The sequence below is a fragment of the Aplidium turbinatum genome, chromosome 13 (genome assembly GCF_918807975.1).
Source record: "Aplidium turbinatum chromosome 13, kaAplTurb1.1, whole genome shotgun sequence".
NCBI classification, from domain to species: Eukaryota; Metazoa; Chordata; class Ascidiacea; order Aplousobranchia; family Polyclinidae; genus Aplidium; species Aplidium turbinatum.
Window position 1 is genome coordinate 5,176,288 of NC_137484.1, and position 19,787 is coordinate 5,196,074.

At 38.4% G+C, this 19,787-nt stretch overlaps 1 protein-coding gene across 1 annotated transcript; it reads left to right on the forward strand.

Annotated features, from left to right (window-relative positions):
- Positions 1-1,035: 1,035 nt before the first annotated feature.
- Positions 1,036-19,485, forward strand: LOC145781866 (alpha-aminoadipic semialdehyde synthase, mitochondrial-like). Its single transcript, XM_082593547.1, has 21 exons — positions 1,036-1,142; positions 1,947-2,099; positions 2,556-2,702; positions 3,721-3,799; positions 5,274-5,401; positions 7,371-7,546; positions 8,104-8,226; positions 9,936-10,047; positions 10,425-10,490; positions 11,401-11,468; positions 11,915-12,042; positions 12,327-12,456; positions 12,790-12,900; positions 13,138-13,246; positions 13,957-14,033; positions 14,387-14,621; positions 14,975-15,070; positions 15,338-15,453; positions 15,834-15,925; positions 16,209-16,385; positions 17,614-19,485. The coding sequence occupies exons 1-21, from the start codon at positions 1,113-1,115 to the stop codon at positions 17,724-17,726; spliced, it is 2,466 nt and encodes an 821-aa protein (XP_082449673.1). The 5' UTR covers positions 1,036-1,112; the 3' UTR covers positions 17,727-19,485.
- The last annotated feature ends 302 nt before the right edge of the window (positions 19,486-19,787 follow it).

Here is a 19,787-nt window from a genome sequence, read left to right on the forward strand (position 1 = left end):
GTTCATGTACGTAAACTTGTACAGGAGGGATTTAAAGTCCTTGTTCAACCAGCTAATAAGCGAGCTGTTCCTGTTCAGGTAAGCAGTAACATGCTTTCTCACCGAAAGCATTTTTATTGTTTATGTTGTTATGTACCGCATTGTTTGAATTGTATAATATAAACAAACTTACAATACATCTGTTATATATATAATACATATTAGATTGCAGCAACTGCATATAAGAAAGCTTAATGTTGTTCAATCGACTTTATATATTTTAACCCATAATTGAGCGAATAGGCTACAGCACTGGGTCACCAAACTTTTTTCTCTGAGGGCTGTATTGCTGCGAGATTAACAGCTGCGGGGCGGATACAAATTGCGTAAAGATGTACAACTATTTAGAATCTCCATTGGCTTGAATTGAGCACAATAAATAACAAAGTCAGCGGTGGAATAGCAAAGTTGTGATGAAAATCGAAAGGTTGCTGGAAAAGTTATCGCCTGCTGTGATACAGTACAGGGCATCGTGCTCTTGAAAAAACATTACATCTTTCCAAATTTGACCTAGGCTGTTCCCATTTGTGGTGGCCTAATGATAAAAACAATGATAAAAAATAGTTGTAGTGTACAGTAGCTGTTATTTCCGCAGCACGTGGCCGGCCGGTACTGCCCGCCGGCCGTAGTTTGGTGACCTCTGGGCTACAGCATGTGTACTGTATTTGGTCTTAGAAAGCTGTTTCAAAAATAATATAACTTTTAGAGAGAAGTAACTTTGCTGTAGTGCAAGCAGATGATTATTGATTAGTAATGAAGTAATAAAATTGAATCACATAATTTAAGTTTAAAAATAACAAAACAAAATTTGCAATTTAGTATTTATTACTATTTAGATCCAAGTTAGTTGTTGGCGTCTTGACATTGTTTCAACTGTGATGCACATGTTTCAGAAAAATTTAAAAACTTTTAACTGCGTTCTTCAGGAATATGTTTCTGTGGGAGCTGAAGTGAAAGAAGATCTCAGTGAAGCTTCAGTTATCCTCGGTGTTAAGCAAGTTCCCACAGAGAGTCTGTTTCCAGAGAAGACATATGTTTTCTTTTCCCACACCATTAAAGCGCAGCCTGAAAACATGGCGATGCTGGATATAATTCTTGAGAAGGTGTTGATGTGATTCTTAATATTTTATCAAAAGAAAAGTTTTTACAATTTTATTTAGCGTGTATCAACTGAAAGACATGAATATTGAATGTGACATCATAACAACTGCAACAAGTGTGTAGGCTACTCTGTATGTTTCAAAATTTAGAGTAATTGAATCATTGTTATAGTAATCAATTAGATTTAATTTTTGAAAACGGTACTTAAATTCATGGGCCAAATATATATTATATATCTAACTACATTGCATGACTGAGCTGTGAGAGTGTCTGTCTGGCACTGGAAAGGACATTTTTACATTGATCAAAAGCAATCTGGTTCTGTCATGGCAAAGCACTTGATAACATGCTTATTGGTGAACATAGATATTGGCTTCTTTTGCTCTTGGTCACTTAATCTAAATGTTCCTGTTCAGTGTTCACCCAATCGACATGGCCCGTTTCGGTGAGTCCGATTCGGTGAGTCTGATTTGGTGAGTCCGATTCGGTGAGTCCGATCCCTTAACGGGGGATTTTTTCAATTTTTTTTTTAAATTATCGATTACCGTAGCCTAATTATCATTGCCGTTTTAGGGTTAGGGGTTAGAGGTTAGGAACTCACCGAATCGGACTCACCGAATCGGACTCACCGAATAGTAGCAGACCCCACCCAATAGGCATAAGTTTTGACAGTTAGACACTAAGACAGGATAAAAATTGTGCAGTTTATACGGGAACCTTTTTGACAGTTTACCTTTTCTTGTGCAACAGAATATATCTGTTCTTTGCTTTTTAATTTGACGTACTACTGTAAATGTCATGTTTAGAATATCTGTCTGATCGATTACGAAAAGATGGAGGAAGCAAATGGAATGCGCGTTGTTGCCTTTGGTCAATATGCTGGTTATGCAGGAATGATAAACATTCTTCATGGGATGGGATTGCGGCTGTTAGCGATCGGACATCACACACCATTGATGGTAAGTGCCCTTGTGTTCAACTTAAAGAGTTATGTTGTACTCAAACATTGATTTGTTCTGAAGATTTCAGTCACTAGCGCCACATGTTTGTTTACATGTAGTGCATTATTAAATATTTGTTGTTATATTCCTTTTTTAGCAAATGTGCTTTCATGTTATAACATGTTACGTGTTGTGGCATGCTATTATAATAATTGTTTTTTATCAAGTATTGAAGCGTCAATAGAATTGACAATTATTTTCATTTGGTAATCTGTACTTTTCCACTCTGTCCCATTCTTAGTTTTGGATTATTATTTGTTGTAGTACCGTAAGCAGTTACTGTCGTTTTGACGTGATAAGATTTTCATTAGCCGGTCAATTGAAGTAAATTAAAAAGTTCAGACTTCAAACATCAATAAAAGAGCAATGTTGTGCTGTTTCTTCTGGCTTGGTTTTATCTTTTCTTCCACTCAGCACATTGGAATAGCCCACAACTACCGCACATCTGGGCAAGCAATCCAAGCTGTAAGAGATGCTGGCTACGAGATATCGCTTGGTCGGATGCCAGAATCGATCGGGCCTCTGACGTTTGTATTCACCGGCACTGGCAACGTGTCTCAGGTCAGCGTCTTTAATTAGCTTTTGAAATGCACCTTTTGTTTGTGGCCTCTTTAGGGACCACACATTGGAAAATCGCCCAGCGGGGTTTATAGCTCCGTAGTCATACCCAGTGTACTTACTGCAGTGATGAAGCTGTAAGGCCGAAACGGTGTACCACTGTCTGCAGTGAGCCTAATTTTTATGTATGTATATAATATTATCTTGTGATAAATATTGTGAACTTTTCCAAAAGAATGCTCAAGGTTTATTCTAAAGATGAAGGGTAGGCTATGTGTTTCAAATATATCTCTAATTAAAGGTACGTACTTATCCAGCAACTATTTGTTTGATTGCCTTAGTTCTATGCCATTAACTGCTAAGTATGCGTGCCTGGTGTGAAATAGTTTTTGGAGTGTTAAAGCTTGTTAATCAAAGTTTCGTTTTCAAGACTGAGCCCGAAACAAAGCTAGTGCTTGCGCCATGCTCATGCCATCATCCGTTGACACCTGGAAATTTAATGTGCACTGTACAGTGTACAACGATCATAAATTATCCTTTTTATATCAAATCTTCTGTGGCTGCTTCTGTCTTGTAACATATGTTTGTCAGGCATTGTATTTGAGGTGTAACTACATAAGTTATTATGTAGTAAATGTTGATCGTGGTATGGCTACCTGGAGATACGGCCTGATTACATTCTGCAGACTTTTCCAGATTTTGCCACCTTTTGGTAACTGTCTGACATTTTGTGTTTTGTTTAAATGTTTGGATGGCAGCTGAGTTTGGCGACCTTTTGGTCTTTCACTGCCATCCTTATTGCGCGATTTAATAAATAAATTTAAAAATTATTTATTTAAAAAATTAAATTATTTATTAAATAAATTTAAAATAAATAAATTTATTTTATTATTTTTATTTATTCGCCAACAGAACAAAATAAACTGAACTGAGAGACAACACTTGTTTTGGTCTGTCGTGATAACCTACATCCGCAAGTGATGTGTTTTAGTTTATTTATTTACTTATTTGTTGATTGCAGGGCGCACAGGAGGTATTTCGTGAGCTCCCCCATGTTTATGTAGAACCACATGAACTGAAGAACGTTGCCCAACATGGCGGTGAGTAGCCTATCAACAATATTGCAAGTTGTATTTATTTGTAATTGAAACCTTACTTAAAGGGGTATTAAAGGAAAAACCTGACTTGGCGATTTTCCACGTTCTTTGTGTTTAACATGCTACCATAAAACGATTTTCAATAAAATTTTGCCCCATTGCGGTCTGACCACCATTGTGCGCGTGCTTTTGTCAGAGCTTTCAAAACGAGGTTGGCCTGAGCAACGAAGCGTGCGACTGTAAAGAACGTCATAAAGTCTACGTCATAAAGTCTAGCAATCAACCGATCACGCAATAATTGTTACTGCGGGCGATTTGACTGTAGGCTATGTATGTATTTACATCAAAACAGCACATTTTAACATCAAAACAGCAGACAGTTTGCTCAAAACATCAGATTGGTAACGTGGCTTTTGTTATTGCTGGACTTTATGACGTATTCTTGAGCTGTGTTTGCACGTTTTGGTCATTTTGAAAAAAATGAAAATAAATGAAACACTGGACTTTGGGCCTTGCCAGCGCCATTGAAAACAAATTTTTTTGGGTAATTGTTTTTGAAATGTATTCTTGAATGTTCAGTTTACTCATTTTAATGCTTAATTCCGGTTTGAAATTTTCCTTTAGTATGCCTTTAAAAGTTGCTACGAAATTTGATCCTGCTGGTTCACTGCAAAACTTGAAATTTGCGAGTAGAATGTTGCACATAGCTCCAAGCTGCAGGTTTTTTGTTTTCGCGAGCTATGAGCAACCCTCTACCCTACCTGCCATTTCAAGTTTTCTATCTCCAATCAACTCTTCGAAAATTGATCCTGGTATATATTGAAAGCATGTGTTTGAATAAAATCAGATAATTGCCTATGAATAAATATGATATTTGCCAATCTCAAGTATTGAGGCGTCTCTTTGGTTGGAATGGATATTTTATATGAACGGTTTCATAATTTGCTTTAGTATTTAAGTAGCTCAGTAACAAGTAGCAAAGCAGCTGCAAAGCTTCTTTTCAAAGTGGTCATACAATTTTTCAACATTTTTGTAAAGAACTGACATGATAATGATTTCCTGTCATATTGGACAAAAGAAAGCGAAGCAAAGACGGTGTCAGTGTAGTATATGATGTAACTGTGATCTACATTTTAGTTACTACTTTTAACGTATAATATACATTGCGAGTTCTTGTGAACGGAAGAACCTCCAAGGTGTAAATCACATATTATTCTAGCACTCAAAGTTCTTCGTCAGTGGTTTGAAATGACAAGAAACAGTCCTAGTCGATAGGGAATTACATACTTGGAAACCTACGACGCTGTTAAGTTGTTATGGCATCACTGTTGCCTATTGGTTTGGACAAGTGATACCATCAGTCCATCAAGCATCATTTTAATGTAATCGTAACGGAGTGTTGATGTCATCTTTTGTTACAACTGAGTTGATTAAACCTCAAAAATTTTCATATTAATTTCTTATTGTTGTGTATCAGATACCAGTGTTGTGTACGGGTGTGTGGTGGACCTGCACCATCACTTGAGGAGGACATCTGATGGTGGATATGATATACAGGAGTATTTTGATCATCCTCATCTTTACGAATCTGTCTTCGCCAAAGAGGTTAGTGACGAACTGGCTTGGTTTACCGGCTCCAATCGTCTTGATTCGCTTTCCCATTGGACAAACTTGGTGGCTTGTTAAGTTAATACGAGTTCTTGTTAAGTCTGCGCCATCAAGTTCAAAATCATCAAATTCAGACACAATTGTCTTCGCACGACGCCCAATTGTCACCTCGTTATGATAAATTGAGCACATCAAAACACCAGTTTTTGTGTTGTTTTTTATTGCATGCATACTTGCATAGTCTACAATTCAATGAAATTTTATCAGGGATATCTAAAGAAGGGGATATGAAAGGTTTTAATACGCCTGACAATAGAAGGGCTTCTGTTTATCGTAAATAATCTCTGTTTACCGTAAAATGACAATTGGCACCGATAGTAGTTTAACAAATCTTGTTATGATAACCTGCATTGCGCTATTACCGTAGCATCAGTCATTGATACTAATTGCATGACATGCTCATGGTTACTTGTTAATTCAACTACCCGTATACTTGCTTTACATCTAGCCTACTGCAAGCCTCGAAATTCACGGCGGACACGGCGGTCATGTCCGCCGTCACAGCATGTGATGTCCGCGGAAAGTACCATCTAGATCGGTCATATTTGTCCGCCGAGAAATAACATAGGAACTAGCAATACAAATCGTCATTGCATAGCACGAACGTCGAACAATTGTTGCGACTTGCGAGAATATAATTTCTCGCGCATTCTAGCGCGCATCTAGAAAATTAAAATACTGTACGATATCCTCAGCTTCCATTCAAGCAGAAAAACTTTCGATTTTTACGTTGCTTCAACGATTGATGACATCGAATCAGCGTAAGAAAGGTTAATTCTTCGCTAAGAATCGATAGGAGTACGGTACGATTTTTCTACAGCAATCACGCGCAACTTAGTTCAAGTCTTACGTCACAATGTCTGGCTTTGATCTCCAAGTAATATTGATAAGCCAAGGTTGGTTACAAAATTAGATTATACGAGTAGGCTATTACAGCAAGATGCAGCAAAATTTGTTAAGTTTTGGTATTACGTACAGTAAGTAAAAAAAGGTCCAGGGAAAATTCACTTTCGCTCACATGACACGCAAAAATAAACTTAAAGAAAAAAATCCTAGTGAAATTTTGCACAGCAGAAAATAGTAGCGTTAGTGTAGAAGTTTTCCGACTCGTGTCCAGAGCATTGTGACGCAAGAAGCTACACAACCTCGTTCGGTAGAAGTTAATCAGATATGCGGCATATTAAGCAGCTACACGGCGCTTTGACTCTTCAAACGCACGTCGTTGGTCTTTTCAAATGGCGAAGAATTATCAAAATAAACTGATTAAGCATGACGATCGACGCTAAAACTCGTGTGTCCGCCGTGAGACTTAATTTGTCCGCCGAGATAGCTGCTCAGACCGGACACGTTCGTCCGCCGTCAACAAAAACGAATTTCGAGGCCTGCTACTGCAAAGGCTTTGTTAAGAAAAACAGCTTACTGGTAACTTTTCAACTGTCTTTTCAAACAATTATTCTTTGAATATGCTCTATGTAACATTTACTAACTGTCTTCTGTAGCTGACTGTACCAGCTACACTATGAAACTTTCTGCAATTTTGAGAAGAACCGCTTGTTTAACGCGCTACAAAATACCGCCCTGGTAGTGTCATAAGAATAAGGCAATCGCTGTGAGCCTTCGCATCCCCTTCTCTAGATGTCCCTGAATTTTATGATCACATGCAACGGTTGGCTTAATGATCGTATTGCTTCACTATATTTGTAACTTGCAATGTATTTCTAAGTTGAAATGTATCTCTAGGATGTGACTTTTATTTTTTATCAAAAAATAAAGTAATGTTAACCGGTTATTACCTTGGCACTTGATTTATTGACAAATCTGTTATATGCATGTGGTGCTATTTTTCGACATACAATGGACTATATTTTTGTACTGTATCCGTTTGAGAATAATGTCTTGTTGAAAGATTGCACCATACGCATCTTGTATCATGAACGGGATATTTTGGAGGCCAAATGACCCGAGACTGTTAACCACTGCCGATATGGAAGCTTTGCAGCAGTCTACGAGTTCACCGAAGATATCTCCACTTGTTAGAAGATCAGCGATCAACTCACCAGGTTGCCCAAGGCTTCCACAGAGGTACACGTTGTGTCTTCGTATGAAGAATCGGGTATGCAAATATCAGAAAAGATACAAACCTCAACAGTTTGGTGCTTAACTGCTTAGTCAAAAAGCTTGGGACTGATTGTATATGTACAGTGTTGTGGTATCTTCTGTGGTTGTTCTTCGTAATTTTAGTACTTGCATAGCTTTTTACCCACCTGCTCTGGTCAGGTTATCGAGAACGAAATGTTAAAGTTCTTGTATCACTTGAGAATTTTTTTTCCTTCCGAAAACATAATTTCCATATAATCAAGCAAAGCATAAAGTTTCTGTTTTCACTGTATTGCTTTAATATTTTTGACAGCAGCATATTACGTCTCTTTAAAGTTTAAACCGACTTGGGTATCACCTCACAATTTTCTCAAAGGTAGCAATAAACATTAGCTTTATGATGAATATGAAATTGTCATCGGAATCCCTCACAAGCTTTCAACGTTTCAAGCATTCACTATGGTTGACCAATGACCAGTGACCACGTTAGTAATAGTTATTTAGTTATTTTAGTTAGTTATTAGTTTGTTATCATTACACAGGTTGATAGCCATTGCTGACGTATCTGCCGACCCAGGAGGCTCATTAGAATTCATGACGGAATGTACGAGCATCGACGCTCCGTTCGACATCTACGATGCTTCCACTGTTGAAACACATCATGGGTATGTTGATGTCTGTGTGGATGAATGTTTAGTTTTGTATATCTTCAATTTTTCATTAGTTTTGACTTGTTTCAGAGTAACTGAAAAGAGCTACTCGCTTGCTTAGTTTCCATTCTTACTTTTCTGACCTGTTAGTGTTTTTTTAATCGAATGTGACAGAATAAATATTTAACAAAATTTTATTTAATTAAAAGAGCTAATCGTGCTCAAGCTACTGAAGTATTAATAAAAAAAATTGGCTCAACCGCGGCGAAGACTGATATACATTTGCTAAACATGATTCCCGATTCTGTTTCGTCCGAATATTTTTAAGCATTTATTTTCTCTGGATAATGTATGAACATCTTGATGCTATCTTTGAAGGGTGACTGCCGGATGCTTACTTATTCCCGTAAGTCTTGACTGACCACCTTCACTTTAGATTTACAATTTGCATTAAATAGATTCTTGAATCTTGGCAGTTAATGAACTATGATATTAGCAACAGCATACCGGTAAATCATTTGTGAAGCAATAGTTCTCGTTCAATGTGGGGTAATTCTCAGTGAACTAAACAAGACCTAGATGCTATGATTAAAAATCAGTGTTGTGCCCTAATTATTTAAGTTCAACAACTTAAACATTTTGCAAGGTGATGTTAATTTTTTTTTCTATTTTGTAATGTACGATATTTTTTTCATAATTGTTGGGGTCTTAGCACGGGTTTTGAAAATTTGATAATTTTATTCCAGCTGTGGATATTAATTCTTCACAAACCTGAGCGCTACAGGAATAACATTCAGTGCCATTTCTAGTGTAACAGGGATGCGGAGCAAGTCTACAGAGTCATACGCTTCAACCATATATCTTACAAACTTAAAATAGTGTCTTAAAAACTATAAAAACTCTTTTTGTAAAGCAATGATCGTGATAAAATTCTACATGAAACACTGCGAGTTGCTGAGCAACTGTCGTGTACTCTCAATTAGTGCACGACAGTGGCATCTGTTGCAAAGTCAGGTAGAACTCGGCTATTGTGACATTTCGACTGCAGGCATTTGTAATGTGGGTTTATAGAAGAATCCTTAAAATTTCATGGAAGGATAAAACTTCATGTAAGGATAAAATTTCATGGAAGGATAAAATTTCATGGAAGGATACAATTTTATGGAAGGATAAAATTTCATGGAAGGATAAAATTTCATGGAAGGATAAAATCACAAACGAAGATGAACTGTTTCGAATGCAAAACAACATGGAAATTCTACAAACAATTAGAACAAGAAAACTGAAGTATTCTGGCCATATGAGTCGTAATAATTCTATTCAAAGACCACTACTCGATGGAAAAATGAGAGAAAAACGACATAGAGGCAGACCACCAAGGATTTGGACTAATGATATTAAAGACTGATCAGGACTTGATTACAAACCTGCAGTAGAAAAATCTCACAACGGAGAAACATGTCGTCTAATTGCCTCCAACCCTCGACGAGAGAAAGGAACTTAATGATGATGATGACATTTCGCGATAGTAACACTTTTTCGAAGGTCCCTTCAGGTGACACCATAGGCGAGTTTTACTATGTTACAAGTCTTTACAGCTGTCTTGTCTTAACAACTTCCCATATGAGGACCGCTTAGCTGTTCCCATTTAAACGACACATGCGCATATTTGGAGGCTTAAATGTTGCGTTGCATGACAGACATATGCTATTGTTACATCACAGAGTGAAAGGGCCAGGGATCCTCGTGTGTTCGGTGGACAATCTTCCGGCTCAACTACCGAGAGAAGCAACTCAGTTCTTTGGAGACCAACTCTTGCCATACATGAAGGACATAGTGAGTGATGTGATGACAAGGAACTAGAATACAAAGGTCGTTTTATCTCGACTATGAATCGATCTAAGTAGCCGCAGTCGAACAATCAACGTTTTAAATGACTTTTGTTTTTAATTCGTAAGCTAAATTTAAAAAAATATTACCCTATGTGATTTTGCTAGTTCAATGTTTATGGCCTACTTCTATAGTCTGATGGTGATTATTATTATTAACTGTGTTAAGTATGATTGTTTATTAATGTTCATTGTTAATCGTAGATGCTAACTTGTTAAAGAAGTACTGTTGGAATAGACCTGAATTGTTGTTGGAATAGACCTGAATTCTCAGCCATTGCTGCAAAGCTTTTACATACTGTAACTCTTGTTTCACCTTGTCAGGCCCAGTGCAGCGCCACGTCTCGGTTTGACGAATTCGGATCTACAATGTCGCCTGTTGTCAAGAATGTGAGTGCAATCGTAACCCCTGCAATTGTTGATAGTAAGCAATGATCTTACAAGTTTAATAGTATCTACTTGTGGTTGAATATTTTCTAGACCACATTGAAAAGATATCGGGAATGTCAGTTAGTTTACCCAGACAATTATTCAAGTTTTGCTTCCTAAAGCGACCCAGTAGACTCCCACTGCAGAACACATGGAGTTTCTGTGCATGCTTTCGCGCCATACCCAGACGACAAATCTACCATTTTTTACATTGATCCAGCGTCTGCAGACGTTAAATCAATGTAAAAAACTTTAATTTGCTCGGGTAGCTCCTTCTTTGTTTGAAATTTTGTTCTTCGCCACTCCAAGGGTCGTGAAGCTAGATGTCTTTTACCACCCTTGAGCAGTGGTGGTTACTCGAGCTTGATGTTTGGGAAGGTGTCGAGCAGCCATTGGATTGATTTTGTCATCCAGTTCGCACAGATCATCAACACACATTGGCGCATAATAAATGACGCAGTTGCTGAACATAGGTGATTGTCGTCGTCGTGTGAGCCTCTGCGGCCGAGGGTCTATCCTTTTACCACCCCAGATTCACGATGTTCCCGGACTACACTAGAAGGCTACTAGAGAGCACCCAGTCTTTGGTTTCATCATCCATGACGCGCAGACCCTCCAATCCATTAAGTGGCTTGAAGATGGTACAGTCATTGATGATGCGGTCTGCGGTCTGTTCCTCGGCACCACATTCACAGGAGGAGGAAGAGGCCATTCCCCATTGGTGCATGGTTGAGCGGAAAAGCCCGACGCCCGTACGGAGACGGTTAGGGCGCACCCATGCCTGTCTTTGTAGTGTCAGGCCGATGGGGCGTGAACATAGATGATAAGAGGCATAGTGATCCCTCCTAACAATACGCTCTTCTTTCGATAGGCCATCATCGCATGTGGTGGAAGGCTGACTCCGAAGTTTCAATACATTCAAGAGATGAGAAGGAAGCGGTGAGTGTCGTCGACCTGGTTCATGCAAAGAATTACCTAGCCACTCATAACTGCTATCTTTGCATCATATTAACGTTGCCAGACGTTGAAACGTTGTATGAAGCGGAAATTTTGTACCTGCGCATCTTATTTATGATTTGACCTACAAACATGTGTCGTCATGTGCAGTAGTTTGTCATGTGCAGTAGCAGTAGATATTTTTTTACGGATTAGCCTTCATTTTCTTTCAGTATCTTGTTATAATTATTTGTTTTTTGTGGTCTTGCAACCGAACAAATTTCAAGTAAATAAAGGACTTCACTGCTTATGACGTTTCATCATTAAGCTCGGTTTGCTTCTTCATGAGCCTGTGTTGCACGTGACGGCGGAATGGCTCGAAAAATAGTTGTCGTCGTCTGCCAGCGCTCAAGAGCGATCCCTCTTGTGAATGTTTTTTATATTTCTAGAGCACAAGAGGGCGCTATGTCGCAAACTTCAGCAGAAAACCACAAAGTTCTTGTACTCGGTGCCGGGTTTGTGTCGTACCCTCTCATTGACTACATCACCAAGCACAATGACACTGCAGTGTCAGTGGGTAAGCAATTAAACAAACACCTTTTAAAGGATTTAAGATGAACTGTAAGAATCATTCGAAATTTAAGTGAATTAAAGATTAGAATTCATTTCGCAACTTGATTAGAGTGTTGTGTTTTGCATTTCTTTCACCTGTTGAACTCTTCCATTTTCGTTTGGTCGGGACCTTACAACAACATCTTTCTAGTTACCAATACGTCTTGCTCTTAAGTCCAGCCACGTGCTTGGGGTTCATTTCTTGAAGGAAGCCACCTTAGTAAATGTTCAATTTGTTTCCGATTTCAGTGACGTCGGTCAAGGAGGAAGTTGACAGACTGACAGGGAGGTACAAGCACACGAGTCCGATCCTCCTTAATGTCGCCCAGGAGCCAGGACGGATGGAGGACCTCGTCAAAGGTCATGACCTCGTTATCAGGTGAACGTATCTCGTATTTTTACGTTTATTTACTGCTACACAGTACACAACCTGTTTTTCTTGCAAATCGTTTGATAGGTAGCCGAAGTGGTGAACATTTGTGTCTCTTTGTTTTGAGTCAAATCATTGTCAAAGTATGAAGTTCATTTATTTTCTTTTTTCAGCAGCGTCCTTACATTTTTCAAGCGTCTGATTTTTCTGCATTTTTTCCGTTTCTTTTACTCCGATCTGCATTACTGAGTGTGAGTGTGGGGGAGTAATTGAAACCTTAAAATGTGGTATAATGTGTACTGTAATTGAAAAAGCGTTATCATAATATTGAAGTATTTTTAGCCTCCTCCCATACACCCTCCACCCTGGAATTGCTGAGTTGTGCATAGCCAACAAGAAGAACCTTGTCACAGCAAGCTACGCATCACCTGCCATGAAAGAGTTCCACCATGGGTGAGTTGACGAGATGAGGAGAAGATCATTGTTAACCAATGAAGATGAGTGGAAGCCATCAGTGAGATCATCTTGTAGATGTGATCATTGCACTGATGGTAAAACTTTTGGTATAACAAATCTAACCTTGTTGAAAAGCTTACAATGAACGTGATGGACAAAAGGGATGGTATTTGGTGGCTAATAACATGGATTATTGGATTGATGCCAAAAATATTGAAATCTCTCATTTTTTAGAGCTCAGGATGCTGGTATCTCGATCTTAATGGAGGTTGGCTTGGATCCAGGAATAGATCACATGCTTGCCATGGAATGCTTTAAACACATAAAAGACAGAAATGGAGAAGTGAGCCTCTTTTCCTCTCGTAAACTTAACACACTATTCTTGTGAAGAAGAGAGCATTCTTCCTGGCTATCAGCACAGGCTGAGCACTCACAAGTACAGCGAGCAATTGCGATTCGCTAACCATAACGTTGTAGCTTCCACGCTAGTACTCGGACCATTCGGCATGCGACAACTCAGCAAGTGCTTCTACTGCCAAGTCAGCAAATGAGATTTACGTGCTCAAGTCGAACGTGCTTGGTCATCGCTTGTCAAACTCATTTTGCTAACTTGTGACAATTTGCTGAAATGTTGCTAGCTTAGTTGTCACTTGCTCAGTTATAGTTTGCTCTGTTCACAACTGCTGACTTGTAGGAGACTCTTCCACGCTAGCCATTTAGACCATCCAGTCAACGATATATTTCTCGGCAGCCGATTGTAGCAAGAAATGACAGCGATAGACACCGTGTTTCGCCCATGAGGCTGGGCTTGTCAGTATCGCACCACTGATTCTGCCACAGACTATCAGCCACCATAAAAAATATTAGTCACAATAAGAAAATATTTTCTTTGGATGAACAATTATTTGGGTACATTTTTGCTTGTTTGTTGCCAGCGGACTTGCAAATGCAATAGAACACAATAAAGCTCACTTTAGATCAGTAAAGTTATATATGAATTTGACAGACTGCCATTTTGTTTTCTGATATCAACTTTATTTGGTCTTCATACAGATTACGTCATTTGTGTCTTGGTGTGGGGGATTACCCGCCCCAGAAGCAGCTGACAATCCTCTTCGTTATAAATTCAGGTGAACTTGATGATGTTTGGTGTCTTCAGTGTCTGTTTTTCTTTTGAGTTGACCTAGTTGCCAAAGATAGTTATTTTTACTTCTTTCAACGTGTAATGTATTATTCCAAAGTGTTCCAAGTTTGAATGACTAGTCGTGGAATGTTTATCCTCGGACTTAAAACATATCTTTGAGAGTTTAATCCTGGCAGTTTCACATAGTCTACTGGTAAAGGCTTTAAATCACTGATGGAGGCTCGATCACCGAGATTGACCAAGTGAAGTTTCAGCATGTTGTTGAAATGTTGTTGACTGAATTATTTCACTTTTGATTAATGGGTTGTTGCAATTTTTCTATCAAATTCCTCTTCACAGCTGGAGTCCGATGGGCGTACTTATGGTCACTCTAGCTCCTTCCAAGTACTTGATGGATGGAAAGACAGTTGAGCGCCACGAAGGAGGGTCCAATTATAGAGAGGGGGTCTTACCCATTCAATTCATGCCTGGGTTCAACCTGGAAGGCATGGCGAACCGAGATTCATTGTCCTACAAGACTGAGTACGGCCTGGACAAGGCACACACTGTCCTTCGCGGCACTCTGCGCTACAAGGTAGACTCGGATACATTCATGTAAAGCGCTAGTTGGTTTAGTTTAAACGGCACTTTGCTTCCGACCATGCAACCCTGGTTCGATGCTCGGCTTAAATTAAACGTTGACAAACACCACTCACCTTTCTACTCAGGGTGTAATAATTTAAAGAAGCATTGCTGTTTTATGAAAGGAATTAGGTCCCCCTCTATCGTACTGATGATTAATTTATGAACTTCTGCCAGTTATTGAAGTAAAAGCAAATATGATTTCACCACCTGCTTACATGAATGTCTTGTTAGTTGATGTTTGTTCATGTTAACACATGCAGGACACTGTATGTGGTTACTGAGAATCCACTTCGTTTTATACAGGGTTATGCCGATGCTATTATTGGGCTTCAAAATCTTGGTGTTGTCAGTCTTGAACCGAATCCTCTATTGGCAGTTAATGGTCCGGACCTAACTTGGGTAAACGTTATGTTTTTGTCATTGTTATTTTTTTAATCAACGCTATAATTCTTCGTTGTGTTTTTCAATGAGAAAAATAAAGTTTTTTTGTTTAGTGTTTAAAGTTGTATGCATTGTTTCTAGGCTTTTTCTTTCCTTTCAAATGTAACTGCAAGATCTCAAAACGTGCATCTTAAAGCTTGCTTAATAGTAACTTTTTCGTGATTGTTGCGTTTGTTGTTGTCGTTTAGTTGATGTATTACAACATGTGTGCAACTTGTATTACAGAAACAATTCATATCGAAACTACTGAACGCAGGAGAAAACATTTCCAACGATGAATTGAAAAGTATAGTCTATGAAGCCGTTGGAGGGAGCCAGAGCAGATTGAGTGCCGTGGAGGAGTGAGTTGTTTGAAGATTCTTCGACTTTTTCTCAAATGTGACTGTTTTCTTTGAATAATTTTTAGAAACAAGATTTCAATGTTAGCCCAGTGCCACAAGCTTGCTCTCTTTTCGCTTTAATTCTAACTTGTGGTGTTGCCGATGCAGGTTTTTCACTTCTACAATGGTCTGTCTTATGCATCTACTTTTCTAAACCCGCAGCTTCCTTTTTCTTCACGTATTCAATCCCTTAATATTTGTTTGGGTCGCTCTCCCTTCCTCATCATCAATTGTTAGGTAATCTTCACCATGTTTTAACTGCAATGTTGGCTTAACTACTACAAACAACATGACTATGTCGGTTACAGATGAAGGTTCAGTGCTGATGCTTTTATTTTCAGGCTGGGATTATTAAGCGACGCTCCTGTCAGTAAAGCTTCCGGCAATCCAATGTCATCCCTAGCTCAACATCTCTCCTCAAAGTTGGCTTATGGTGAGTTGTTTGAGAAATTGCCTTTCCACGAATGCATCTTCTGGGCTGTCTCTTCATGGATGCTTCTTAAAACTAAACCTAAAATTTCAATTTTCTTGACAAGGATTTGTAGGCTGTTCGAATGAGTTCTTCCGCTGAGGAGGTGTGCTTGCTCAAACACGTGTGCGTTACTACGCAACCTAGACAGTTCAAAAATAGAGATTGCATCACAACATAACATTTCATCTCGTATAATTATTCTCAACAAAATTACGTTGAATCAACGTTTAGGTTATCTTTTCAGAAAGCGACGAGCGGGACATGGTGGTGATGCGTCATGAAGTTGAGGCTGTGTTTGAGAACGGCTCCAAGGAGAGGCACAGTGTTGATCTGGTCGAGTATGGAGATCCCGGCAAATATACTGCCATGGCTAAGACCGTTGGATATCCTTGTGCTATTGCTGCTAGAATGCTTTTGCTAGGTAAAATCTAACTTAACGCGAAAACGATGTTGCCATAAAGTACAGTATTCGTGGATTGACTGTAAAGGAGGAAAGTATACTTAGTACCAGTGCAATGTCTACTGGTACTGTTTTGTGCGCTTCTTGGATATCTCAATTTCTGAACACTTTGCTTAGTGAATAAAAATATACCAGAATTAAACAAGTTCAACTGCAAGAATAAAACTATCACTAGACTTCCGGTTATATTAATAATAATGTGTTTTTATATAGCGCTGTATTCATCGCACATATGCGTTGCTCCTTAGTGCCTTACAAAGCAGATAGTGTCAGTGCAGCCGTATAGATGAGCAACTGAGTGCAGTACATTTCACATACTGTAGAACTCGGTTAATCCGGATTCGATTTGACCGGCGATTCCATGCGGATTAGGCGAAGGTCCGGATTAACCGATGACGGTTCTATCAAGCCTGACGTTACCTAGATAGAAGGGTATCGGTAAAAATCACCGAAATTGAACGCATTAGTGTGGTCATCTGCCAATTCCGAGACGCGCGATCACCACATTAGCGACCCAGTGATAGAGTTCTTTTGAAATGCAGTATGCATGTAAAATGAATGTATTTTTAGACTTTGTGTCTAACGCAAGAACACACTGGCAAAAGTTACATCTTCAGACATGCGTGTCGGAATAATCTGTAGTCACTTAAAACTTTTGAAAACAGTTACCGAAGACGAGTTTCTATGGAAAACTTACAAAAAATCGGGCAAATCCGGATAAAGCGATAGAGAAAGCGCAACTTTTGTCCGGAATAGGCGAAGATCCTGATTAAATAATTCGGATAAACCAAAGCTGTTTCTCAAGAAAAAGATTACAAATCGTTTGTACTTCCAGTTTTATCCGGATTAGGCGAAGATCCGGATTAACTGAGTTCTACTGTATTACATTATATTCCTTAGGGGGTGACTTATTAATTTGTATGCTGTATGTTTTTTACGTTGGTGTGCGTTTGCTTTTAGCGAATGCTTTTACGTTGAACTAAACTGTGTCAGATATATTTCAATATAAGTGCAGAAGTTAAATTTACACTTACCATATTTTGAAAGTTAGGCTATGTGCATTTTTTTTGGCTACAGGTGCTAAAGTCTATTGTAGACTGGTGATTTAGTTTTGCCCTGTAAGCTGTATCATTTTTGCTTGCATGGACCAAGCGTGCTGGCCATTGTTCTACTAAATTTTATTTTTCAGGTAAAATCCAAGAGAAAGGGATAGTCACTCCGCTGAAGGAAAACATTTACCAGCCTCTGCTTAAGGAATTACGACGACTTGGTATTCGTTCGAAAACAAAAATTATTTGCTAACCCGTTGTATGCCAATTGTTGATGAATGTTTGCCATATCCAGCAGGTTATATTATATATGGTTGGCTGGTGTCGGGAGCGTATATCGGAAGGAATGCCACCAGTGTACAACGTTTTCTTTGGGTGCAGCAGTTACTTTACAACCATACGTTCAAAATATGTGCTGTTTGCTGAGTCATTCTTTCGATAACCGACTTGCTGCGTCATTCTTTCGATAACCAACTGTCGGTGCTAACACTACTGGTTGTACTATCTACTACTGGTTGTACTACTGTATATCCATCTGCGGAGATATTCTGTGGCAAGTATTTTAACTCTTGAATGGTTATTTGTTGTTAAAGCATGCTTGTTGGGTTTTGATTGTGCTTTTGACGTTATTAAGTGAATTTTATTATTAATTTTGACTCGTCACTTGTTATCATCGCTCTTATCCTTGCCTTGTACGAAATCATGTTAATATTACGTATTGTTTTTTATTCTCATGTGTATGACCAGCAGTCAATGTCATCATCTTGGTATGCCTCACCTGTATCAGGTCTAAGCTCCATCCACATTTGCTTTCATTGTTTGCACTGTGGCTGCAAATGTTCATCCCTAGAGAGATGGTAAAGCTCATTTTTTTCGAGAGATTGATGGTACTGTAGAAGCCCTCACAGCAAAATCCGTCATTTTACATTCTGCAGACGTTAAATCAATGTAAAAATGATGGATTTTGTTATCTAGGAGTGTATTTTGTTTTAGAAATTACACAAACTGACTGGAAAAGTGTTCGTTTTTTAGTATATTTAAAAAAGATATTTTTTATCAACTGTTTACCTTTAGCCTGTTATATTGTCGTTGTGATTAAGGCGTCATTCTGTTGTCAATCACTTATCATTGTTTCACTATTCTCAAAAGTCATCTTGATGTTTTTAACACAATGTTTCAACTATTGCTTCTATTTCACGTCATACCAAGATACGTACGTACCTAAAGTCCTATACATTATTATGCCACTTTTATACCTTGTGCAATCTGCTGCAGGTTGTTGAAAATCATCTTTTGCTCTGTTTTCCATTAGCCAGTTGTTTTGTTTGTGGGCATTTTTTGATCATGTGTTAATGTAGTGCTACAAATTAAACGATTTCCGGCTAGCACGGTCTGTTCTGTTTACATTGATTCAACGTCTGCAGACGAATCAATGTAAAAAAGAAGGATTTGGCTTGCTAGATTAAGCCTTTGCATCTCCAGGTTGCCTTCGTTTTGTTGGTTTGTGCACGAAATGGTTTAATTAAAAAAAATGAATTGCATCTTGACCAGCTCAGTGGTTTCGCCTTCGGCTCTGGTGCTGGTAGATCGATTCTAAGTCAGGTCAAACAGAAGACTTTAAAAACAACACCGATTGTGTTCTTTCTTGCATACCAGCACGCTCAGTGAGAATAAGTCGGATAATAATGTGATGACATCGTAAGCCTGATATAAAATTAAAAATGAGCCCTGTCGCCAAAAGACCTTAGCGACAATAAATAAAATCAAATCAATATTATTGATTGCGTCTTGGATTGTTTTAACCAGTGTAAGGGCACCTACATTTCAGCACTGCAAGGAAAGTAATCATTTTGAAGTTTCATCATGAATAGCTTGGAAGTGAAAACAAAATAATTCAGAAAAAGCAACATAAGTTTGATATTTCCTACACAAAAACTTTCTGGTTGCTTTGGTGTTACGAATCCGTTGTCTTATTGCAAAAGCTTACACTTAATATCTTTCTCTTGGAAATTGTTGGTCCACCAATACCAAGGCTAAGTTGTACAAGAATTGCCGTGACTGCAGTTTTTATAAGCAACAAATTTTGATCTAACGTGATTTATTTTTATTTCAGGATTGATTTTATTTATAAACTTTGCCTTTTACATTGTCTTTAAAATGAATATCTTTTCGCACACAATATTTAATAACGTTCTTCTAAAGCCTGACTTTTGTCAGGTGATTTGCAAGAAGTCAGTGATTAAAGATTTCTCTGTCATACATTTCTTCAATGTCCCAAAACATCTACAGCTATAATCAACTATTGTCGATATAT

What these genes read in the sequence shown, in the direction of transcription:
- LOC145781866 (XM_082593547.1), top strand. Translation starts at nt 1,113, where the DNA reads ATGGCGATGCTGGATATAATTCTTGAGAAG. An exon ending in TGCCCAAGGCTTCCACAGAG is followed by an intron (nt 7,547 to 8,103) that starts GTACACGTTGTG and finishes ATCATTACACAG; the next exon opens with GTTGATAGCCATTGCTGACG. An exon ending in AGATTGAGTGCCGTGGAGGA is followed by an intron (nt 15,454 to 15,833) that starts GTGAGTTGTTTG and finishes TTTTATTTTCAG; the next exon opens with GCTGGGATTATTAAGCGACG.